Source organism: Ananas comosus, unplaced genomic scaffold, assembly GCF_001540865.1.
Source record: "Ananas comosus cultivar F153 unplaced genomic scaffold, ASM154086v1, whole genome shotgun sequence".
NCBI classification, from domain to species: Eukaryota; Viridiplantae; Streptophyta; class Magnoliopsida; order Poales; family Bromeliaceae; genus Ananas; species Ananas comosus.
This window is the reverse complement of record NW_017891998.1, coordinates 1-10,073: the sequence shown is the minus strand read 5'-3', so window position 1 is coordinate 10,073 and position 10,073 is coordinate 1. Positions and strand designations below refer to the sequence as shown.

The 10,073-nt window shown below is 43.1% G+C and overlaps 2 protein-coding genes across 2 annotated transcripts; both read left to right on the top strand.

Moving 5' to 3' along the window:
- Window positions 1-500: 500 nt before the first annotated feature.
- Window positions 501-2,775, top strand: LOC109705267 (inactive beta-amylase 9-like; the record flags this gene model as incomplete). The annotated part of the gene is made up of 2 exons (XM_020225998.1): window positions 501-995; window positions 1,584-2,775. Coding segments are annotated over 2 exons (1,392 nt in total), but the record flags the coding sequence as incomplete, so codon positions are not given.
- Window positions 2,776-6,608: 3,833 nt separating this feature from the next.
- Window positions 6,609-8,732, top strand: LOC109705266 (inactive beta-amylase 9-like). The gene is made up of 2 exons (XM_020225997.1): window positions 6,609-6,927; window positions 8,174-8,732. Exons 1-2 carry the CDS (start codon window positions 6,700-6,702, stop codon window positions 8,696-8,698), a joined length of 753 nt encoding a protein of 250 aa, XP_020081586.1. The 5' UTR covers window positions 6,609-6,699; the 3' UTR covers window positions 8,699-8,732.
- Window positions 8,733-10,073: the final 1,341 nt, after the last annotated feature.

Sequence of the window (10,073 nt, the reverse complement as noted above, 5' to 3'; positions counted from 1 at the left end):
TTTTTAATGTTGAATGGTAATTTATATAATATGAGAATGTTAAATTTAAATGATGGTTTAAAAAGTTACAATTAATTATTTGGTCATCCCGTAGTTAAAAAAGCTACACTTAATAAATCTATATCTTTATTTTTATTTCACTGTAAGGATCTATATTGTTAAACAGAGTTTCGCTTTGTGGTTTTTTTTAAAAAATTTACTTTGCTGTTCTATTTGATGATAGTTTTGTGTTGAAATAAAAGCTAAATCATATAATAATTAAGCTTAGTTTTTTGAATCACGAGAAGAGAAAGTGAAAATGCGCTACACCACAAAGAGGCAAATTGAAATTTACCCAAAATTTTATTCTTTATTTTGTGATGATATTTGATTAAATGATGTTTATTTCTATGTGTAATAAAAAGAGTCTAAGATACACTTTCTGTGAACTTTGGTTTCCTATTTCCCGATTTTCTCTCGCTATTCTGGTTATTTATTTCGGTCCGGTTTTTTCTTTCTAGGCTCAGACCGGTCCGGTTGAGCTGTTCGTGGGCCTGCCCATGGACGTGGCGTCGGTCCGCGGCGGCGTGAACCACGCCAAGGCCATCGCAGCGGGCCTGCGGGCCCTGAAGCTTCTGGGTGCCTACGGCGTCGAGCTCCCCATCTTCTGGGCCGCGGCCCAGCCCGGTTCTGACCCGGCCCAATTCGACTGGGCCAGCCATGCGGCCGTCGTCGAGATGGCCCGCGCTGCCGGGCTCCGCGTCCGTGCCACCCTCTGCCTCCACGGCTCCAACCGCCGCCCTGGAGTCCCCCTCCCCGAGTGGGTGGCCTGCGCCGCCACCGCCGACCCCGATATTCTCTTCACCGACCGGTACGGGCGGCACCATGAGGAGTACCTATCGTTCGCGGTCGACGAATTGCCCGTCCTCGGCGGGAGGAAGCCTGTTGAGGCCTTTGAGGACTTCTTCCGGAGCTTCCGGTCGGCCTTTGCGGATTTCTTCGGCTCCACCATTACGGTATTGCTGCTCTCCCTTGTTGTTTCATGACATGTCTGGAAGTTTATTTGCACGCATGAATACGCTGTTCAGCATATCTTTTCCTCGTACTTGAAATAAATAATTTAAAAAAATAATGAAATGAGTCCTTGAAAACGGACTAGAATCAATCTCCTAGCCATATATCACTGTTACTATTTAGGATTATATTATATCTTTAGTTGTTTGTAAGTTCTTGGCGATCCTTGCTTGTTAGTATAATGCATTTCCCCTGTAACACAATGTCACTTTGTGGAAATGACTTGAAAGATGAATATTTTATGTTAGGTTAGATATCTAATCGTATTCTTTATGTACCAATTATTGCATGTTCCTTATACGAACGTGAACTTCTAGAGTGATTTAGCATGTTTTAGAGAAGATGATTAAACGATCGTATATATAAACACGGTAAAATTGTATTTGAGAAAGTCTTCGAGTAAATAGAAAAGAAATATATCAAATAAGACATTCATGCTTCCGAAATGCTAGTTGTTGTAGAATAACAGTGTGTTTCATCTGAAATGGGTCGTTCTTGGTTCTCATATGTTCGTATCCGTTGATCTTCAGGGCATTACTGTCAGCCTCGGGCCCAACGGCGAGCTCCGGTACCCGTCGTTCCCGCCGGCGACCGAAGGCCACCAGTTCACCGGCGTCGGTGAATTCCAATGCTACGACAAGTACATGCTCGCGCAACTAAAACAGCACGCCGAGCAATCGGGCCAGCCGTTGTGGGGCCTCTCGGGCCCCCACGACGCACCCGGATACAACCAATCACCAGATTCCACGAACTTCTTCAGAGACAACGGCGGCTCGTGGGAGACGCCATACGCCGACTTCTTCCTCTCATGGTACTCGCAGCAGCTCGTGAACCACGGGGATCGCATTCTTTCGATTGCATCTAACATTTTCGGTGAACTGCCGGTAGAAATATCTGGCAAAGTGCCGCTGCTGCACTGGTGGCGTGGCACCCGGTCGCACCCAGCCGAGCTGACAGCTGGGTTCTACAACACCGACGGCCGCAATGGGTACGACGCGGTCGCGAAGATGTTCGCGAGGAATTCGTGTGCGATGGTAATTCCCGGAATGGACCTCTTAGATCGAGAGCAACCGCGGGAGCTGCGATGTAGCCCGGAATCTCTACTCTCTGAGATAGTCGGTTCGTGCGGGAAGCACGGGGTGAAGGTACTGGGGGAGAATTCGTCGCTGGTTAGGGCGCCCGCAGGGGGATTCGACCAAATCAAAGCGAATATCTCTGCAGGTAACTCGAAAGTGAAATCTTTCACCTACAACCGGATGGGTGCGGAGTTCTTCTCGCCGGAGCACTGGCCACAGTTCACAGCATTCATGAGGAGCATGGTTCACGAAGGGATGGATTTGGACGACTTGCCGAGTAACGAGAAGGGCATGTTGTCGCCTTCGGCCGGTTCGGCATCGCGAAAGGAGCGGGAGATGCAGGCGGTCTGAGGCAATCAATAATACATGGCCTTTTGTCTACTGTAAATATTGTCATTGTGTATTGTTGGTAAGCAGTGGAATTGAGGAGAGCACCAGAGAGGCTCTTTTAAGTCGTAGTTAAGAGATTTTAAGTAGAATCATAAATTACTCCCAATATAGATAAGCTTACGTCTTGTTGTAAAGTTAATCTATCTAGCTGCCAATTTGGACACAATTTTAATTAGTGTAATTAAGTCTCTTTATACAGTTTCAATTGTCATAGTCGGATCTAAATAAATTAAATCGAACATTCTACTTAGTGATATTACAATTATGGTTCTTTTAGAATTACATACAACCAAAATTTGAGGACGAAAATAAAATTATTTATGGTATTTTCTGTATTTTTAGCTGCATATATTTGCACCTACGACATTTATAATTACATTCAAATTAACAAAGCGAGGGAGGCGAATGAATTCGGGCTGTTGAAACTCTCATCCTGATTCGTCTCAAATTGGCAGTAAGCGAAAGCTAAAATTTTTTTAAAAAAATCCCGTCCTGAATTTTCCACGATTTGTTAAAAAAATAGAGTGGAAGAGGAGGGGACCATTTTCTTCATTTTATCGATCCGATTCATCAAAATTTTGCTTTTATATCCACCCATCGTAAATGAAGCAATAAGAGAAGGCAAAAAATAAAATAAAAATTAACCTGCCCCGAATTTAAATATACATTTTTTTAATGGATGTGATTTATATGGCTATAGTTCCATCAAAACAAGCATCATGTGTAAATTTTATAATAATAAAGTCACCAAATGATTCGAACCAAATAAGCTGAAAAAAAATCTTATAAATTAAGCAGGTCGGATCAAAACAAATCATAATACTGACAAATTTTATATATTTTCACTAGTAAATTTTTATTAATAATTTAAAGGCCAATTTGTATAAAAAAATTCATTAGTTTTGCGCTTTTGTAAAAGTGGGCCACCTTTTTCGATTTTACAGATTCGGACCGAATTTTTAATAAACTGACCAAAATATTCTTATACCTTTTTTTCTCTCCTTTTTTTTTTTCTTCTCCCGTTCATCATTTTTTCTCGCCGAAGAAGGCGACGGAGGCGAAGGCGGAAACGGCCCCTATCGTCTCTGCACCTCACGCCCTCACCCTCTGTCACGTCCCGAGACCGCTACCAATCTGGTCCGGTTCGAGGGCGTCGAATAGACGCCGAACGAACATTACCTCTCCTGTCCTCCCAAGGCTAAACAACTATATCGTGTACAAGAATTTGCCCAGGAATAAAAATTCTATACATACACAATCAACGAAGGCACCACAAGTGCCAACAACTAAGAGCAAGAGTCACATGTGCATACAAGTGAACGAAAGAGAGATTTACTAGCTATTACATCACAATGCATTCATTTATCNCCATTGCCTCCGCGGCCCTCTGCGACAATAACGAGAATGATAACGCGTCCTCTTCCTCCGCTTTCGCCCTCCACCTCCACTACAACGAATTTTACACCCACCAAACCCACTTCTCGGAACTCACGTTTCCGCCACCGCCGTCAACGATAAAGAGAAAGCACTTCTCGGGGCCGAGAAACTCGCCGGCGAGGGAAGGGGCACCGGCCCACCCGCTTACCCCAGAGGGCGGCAACGAGCGCGGCCTCGACGGTGTCGGAGGCAAGAAGGGCGAGGAATGCACGAGAGTATTTTTGGATTAGTACTTTTGTTTGTTTAAAAAAAAAAAAAAAAAACCAAAATGCCAAAAACTAGAGAATAATAAAGAAAACCAGAAAAGAAGGAAGAAGAAGAATAATTTGCACTGTTAAGATTAAATTGCACTGTTTTAAAAGAACGTTGCACTATTATGGACGTAAGTTGCACTCTTTTAAATGTAAACTGCATTTTAAGATGAAAATTATACTCTTTAAATGAAAGTTGCACTCTTTGAGAGATATTTATACTGTTTCTTCTTTTATTGCACTTTTAAGATGAGAAATTTATATTATTTTTTCTCTTGTTGTACTATTCTTCTTTGATGTGATGTAGAAACAACACCCTTTAACAGGAGAAATAGTGCAACAAGAGGAGAAATACTATAATAAAAGAAGAAATAGTATAAATATCTCATCTTAAAAAGTGCAACAAGAATAGAAACAGTGTAAATATCTCCCATAGAGTGCAATTTTCGATTAAAAAGTATAACTTTTATCTTAAAGGATGCAGTTTAGATTTAAAAGAGTGCAACTTACGTCCATAATAGTGCAATGTTCTTTTATAACAGTACAATTTAATTTTAACAGTGTAAATTCATCTTTTTCTTCCTTTTTCTCTTGTTTTCTTTATTATTCTCTAGTTTTTAGCTTTTTAGTTTTTTTTTTTTTTTTTTTTAAACAAACAAAAGTGCTAATCCAGAGATTCTCCCATGCATTTGTGGCATTTCTCGCCTTCGACACCGTCGAGGCCGCGCTCGCCGCCGCCCTCTGGGGTAGGTGGGTGGGCCGCATGCCCCTTCCCTCGCTGGTGAGCTTCTCGACCCCGAGAAGCCCTTTCTCTTCCTCACCGACAGCGGCAGTGGGGATGGCGGGTTTGTTTGGCGGGTATAAAATCCGTTGTAGTGGAGGTGGAGGGCGAAGGCGGAAGAAGAGGACACGTTACCGTCCTCGTAATTATCGCAGAGGGCGGCGGAGACGGTGGAGGATGGTCGGGGAGAAAAAAAAAGAGAGGGTCGCAGCGCGGCTTCGACGGGGTCGGAGGCGAGTAGAGCGAGGGATGCACGGGCGAGGGTGGGGGTGAGGGCGGGAGGTGCAGAGACGATGGGAGCCGTTTCCGCCTTCGCCTCCGTCACCTCCTTCGGCGAGAAAAGAAAAAGAACGCGAGAAAAAAAAAAAAAGAGAGAAAAAGGTATAAGAATATTTTGGTCAGTTTACTAAAAATTCGGTCCGAATCTAAAAAATCGAAAAAAATGGCATATTTTTGCAAAAGCGCAAAGCTAGTAAATTTTTTATGCAAATTGGCATAATTTAAAATATGATCTAATCCAATTTGAATGTTCCGAGCACCAAAATAAAATACGGATTAAAGTTGGGGCACTAAATGGTGAAATTTAACCCAAATAATTTAGCTTTTTCGTATAATCTGATCCGACGTGTACGAACCGGGCCCACTTTGAAACCCCAACACGGAATACCTTCGCGTACCAATCGCCAATAGTACCTGATGACGTCACCACCAATAATATTACTCCACGTGGCAAACCTACACCACAGCCTCACGTTCCCCTGTCTCCAGGAACGATCCACAACAGCGCTCGAACACACAACAGCGATAAAACGCGCCGGTGCCTCGCCACGTAGTCCGTGGATAAAGTGTAGGACACGTGTCGGTATGCCACGTGGCACGCGTGTCCGTCCAAAACCGATAGGAATCTTCGACCGAAACGTCTGCCACGTGGGGCTTAGCTAGTCCCCATTTCGTTATCCGTAAAAAATACAAATGACGTGTTCCTCGTAACTACGAAATTACCGAAAAGCCCCTTCTTATCCTCAAAATACAAATGACGTGCTTCTTATAACTACGAAATTACCAAAAAGTCCCTTCTTAACCTCGACCGCTTACGTGGTACGAACCGTAATTTCGCCAAAGCACCATGGCATTTGTTTAGAGTGGGAGGTCGAAGGGCCAGCATTTGTGGACCAAGAAAACAACCGGATGGGATTTAAATTAAACCAATAACCGTTCGATTTATTTGCGGCAGTGGATAAGAGTGCCACGTGGCGATAACAATTGCATGAAATACCCTTAACTATAACGTTTTTTGAGATAGGCCCCTCTGCTTTTAATTTTTTGAACAAAATTTAATGATTAATTGATGTGATATTTTAACCTTTTGGACTACAATTTATTTAATTTTTAAAAATCTAAAAAATTAAGCGGGCCTGAAACAGAATTTGAGGGGTCTGTTTCAAAATTGCCTATAGTTGAGGGGTCTCCAATTCATTTTTACCCAATTTTTTTTGTCCTTTTTGCCCCTCCTCTATTTATATCCACTCTCCCTCTTCTTCCTCCCCATTCATCCATTACCAAAAAATCCCCAAATTCGAAATCGATCAAAACCCTAATCTCTCTCTCTCTCTCTCTCTCTCTCTCTCTCTCTTCCATTTGATTTCCTTTTCGGAATCGATCTCTCTCTCTCTTCCATTTGATTTCCTTTTCGGAATCGATCGATCGATCCATGGAGGCGGTGTTGACCGGGCCAAAGGTGGCGGCGGCGGCGGCGAAGGGCTTGGCGTTTCCGGCGAGGAGACTCGGGTTCGGCGAATCGGTCCGAGTCGGGTCGGGGATCGAGCGAGTCGGGTTCGACGCGGCGATGCGGAGGAATCGGGCGATCCGAGTCGAGGCCGGGGGTTTCCGTGCGGCGTTGGTGAAGGAGACGAACGAGTCGCCGCGTAAGATGAACTCGGTAATAATAATCCCTATGCCTTCTTTTTCTTAAAAAAAAAAAAATTTTAAATTTGGATTTTTCGGGTAAATTTTAATTCTCGGTTTGTTGTAATTACGTTCTGAAATTGCGCTCTCAACTATTATTTTATTGAGGCTCTTTTTAATTTTTAAGTTTTTTTTGGAACTGAATGATTTTAGTTAAAATGATTTAGAAATTTTATCAAATCTATTGATAATTTCACTAATTTAATAGTTTTAATTATTCTCTAGCAAGTTAAATTAGTTAATGGTTAATAACTAATAGAGTGATTAAATTAATGATTTAAAAATAGGGTCGAAATGTTGAGGGGTCTCCATACACTTTTACCGACAAAAAAGAAAAAAGAAATTTGTTAGCAATTATGTTAATGGTGTATAGGTAATTACAAAATTGGTCCCTTACATTTACCTAGTTCCTAACTATAAATTTTTGTAACCAGATCTCTAATTTTTATTATTTATTTTTTATGCGTCTGATAAAAATTGCCGTGCAAAAAACTTGGCAAATATTGTTTGATTCTAACGCAGCAGTTATGTTTTAAGTAAATAAAAAATAAAAAGCTAATTGGAACAGATAATAACAATTAGGGGATGACCTAATTGTCAAAATTTAAAGTTTAGAAACTAAAATAAGAAATCGGTTGAGTGTCGGCTACGAGTGGTATTTTAAAGTAGCATATGGTCAGAAGATAAGGATATATTACAAGCCAATCATACTTTTTAATGTTGAATGGTAATTTATATAATATGAGAATGTTAAATTTAAATGATGGTTTAAAAAGTTACAATTAATTATTTTGTCATTTAGCATATTTTTTTACTTTACCATCCCGTAGTTAAAAATGCTACACTTAATAATTCTATATATTTATTTTTATTTCACTATGAGGATCTATATTGTTATTGTGGTTTTAAAAAAAAAATTACTTTACTGTTTTATTTGACGATAGTATTTTGTTGAAATAAAAGCTAAATCACAGAATAATTAAGTATAGTTTTTTGAATCACGAGAAGGGAAAGTGAAAATACGCTATACCACAAAAGAGCAAATTGAAGTTTACCCAAAATTTTGTTCTTTATTTTGTGATGATACTTGATTAAATGATGTTTATTTCTATGTGTAATAAAAAGAGTCAAGATACACTTTCTGTGAACTTTGGTTTCCTATTTCCCGATCTTCTCTCGCTATTCTGGTTATTTATTTCGGTTCGGTTTTTTCTTTCTAGGCCCAGACCGGTCCGGTTGAGCTGTTCGTGGGCCTGCCCATGGACGTGGCGTCGGCCCGCAGCGGCGTGAACCACGCCAAGGCCATCGCAGCGGGCCTGCGGGCCCTGAAGCTTCTGGGCGCCTACGGCGTCGAGCTCCCCATCTTCTGGGCCGCGGCCCAGCCTGATTCTGACCCGGCCCAATTCGACTGGGCCAGCCACGCGGCCCTCGTCGAGATGGCCCGCGCTGCCGGACTCCGCGTCCGTGCCACCCTCTGCCTCCACGGCTCCCACCGCCGCCCTGGAGTCCCCCTCCCCGAGTGGGTCTCCCGCGCTGCCGCCGCAGACCCCGATATTCTCTTCACCGACCGATATGGGCGGCACCATGAGGAGTACCTCTCGTTCGCGGTCGACGAATTGCCCGTCCTCAGCGGCAGGAAGCCGGTTGAGGCCTTTGAGGACTTCTTCCGAAGCTTCCGGTCGGCCTTTGCGGATTTCTTCGGCTCCACGATTACGGTATTGCTGCTCTCCCTTGTTGTTTCATGACATGTCTGGAAGTTTGTTTGCATGCATGAATACATTGTTCAGCATATCTTTTCCTCGTACTTGAAATAAATAATTTTTAAAAAAGATAATGGAACGAAGTCTTTGAAACGGAACTAGAATCAATACTCCTAGCTTATATATCGAGCTATGCTATTTGGGAATTAATATCTATATACTTTAGTTGTTTAAGTTCTCTGGCGTCCTTCCTTGGTTAGAATAATGCAATTTCCCCTGTAACAAATGTCACTTGTGGAAATGACTTTGAAGGATGAATATTTTATGTTACGTTTAGATATTCTATCATATTCTTTATTTACGTTATGCTGGTTCTATACGAACATCAACTTTCATAGAGTCGATGTAAGCGTAGTTTTGAGAAAAGTGATTAGATGTCATACTTATATTATAACATGATATATAGAGAGTAGTACGGTATAGATATATAGAGTACACACCTGTAAAAGTGTGGACAAAATCTACGCGATAAATAGGAAAAGGAAATATATCAAGGGTAAAGTTTATGCGTTCCAAGAATGCTAGTTGTTGTAGAATAACAGTGTGTTTCATCTGAAATGGGTCGTCTTTGGTTCTCATATGTTCGTATCCGTGATTAAATTCAGGCATTACTGTCACGCTCGCGGGACCAATGGGGCGTCGGTACCCGTCGTTCCCAGCGGGACCGAACGGCCACCAGTTCACGGCGTCGGTGATTCCACAATGCTTCGGACAATTAACAGCTTGCACCAACTAAACAGCAGCCGAGCATCGGGGGTCACCCGTATTTGGGGCCTCTCGGGCCCACGACGCACCCGCGATACAACAATCACCGGATTCCAACCAAGCTTCTTCAGGAGGACCACGGCGGCTCAGTGGGGAGAACGCAATTATGCGACTTCTTGCCTCTCCGTGGTTACTCACAGCAGCTACGGTGAACCACGGGGATGCATGCGTCTTCTCGATGGCATCTAACCATTAACCGGTGTCGGGTGGAGGCGACTGCGCGCGGCCGGTGAGGAAAGATATTCCTCGCCGCCACCCCCAGTGCCGCTTGTGAACACTGGTGGCGTGGCACCGGTCGCCCAGCCAGCTGACAGACTGGTTTCTACAACACGACGGCCCCAAACTGGGTACGACGCCGTCGCGAAGACTGTTCGCGAAGGGAAATCGTGATGCGGATGGTGATCCCGAATGGACCTCTATAGATCGATGAGCTAACCGCAAGGAGACTGCGACTGTAGCCCGGAATCTCTACTCTCTGAGATAAATCGGTTCGTGCGGGGAGCACGGGGTGGAGGACTGGGGGGAACTTCGTCGCCTTGGTTAGGGCGCCGCAGGGGATTCCGACCAATATCCAAAGCGGAAAATATCTCTGCAA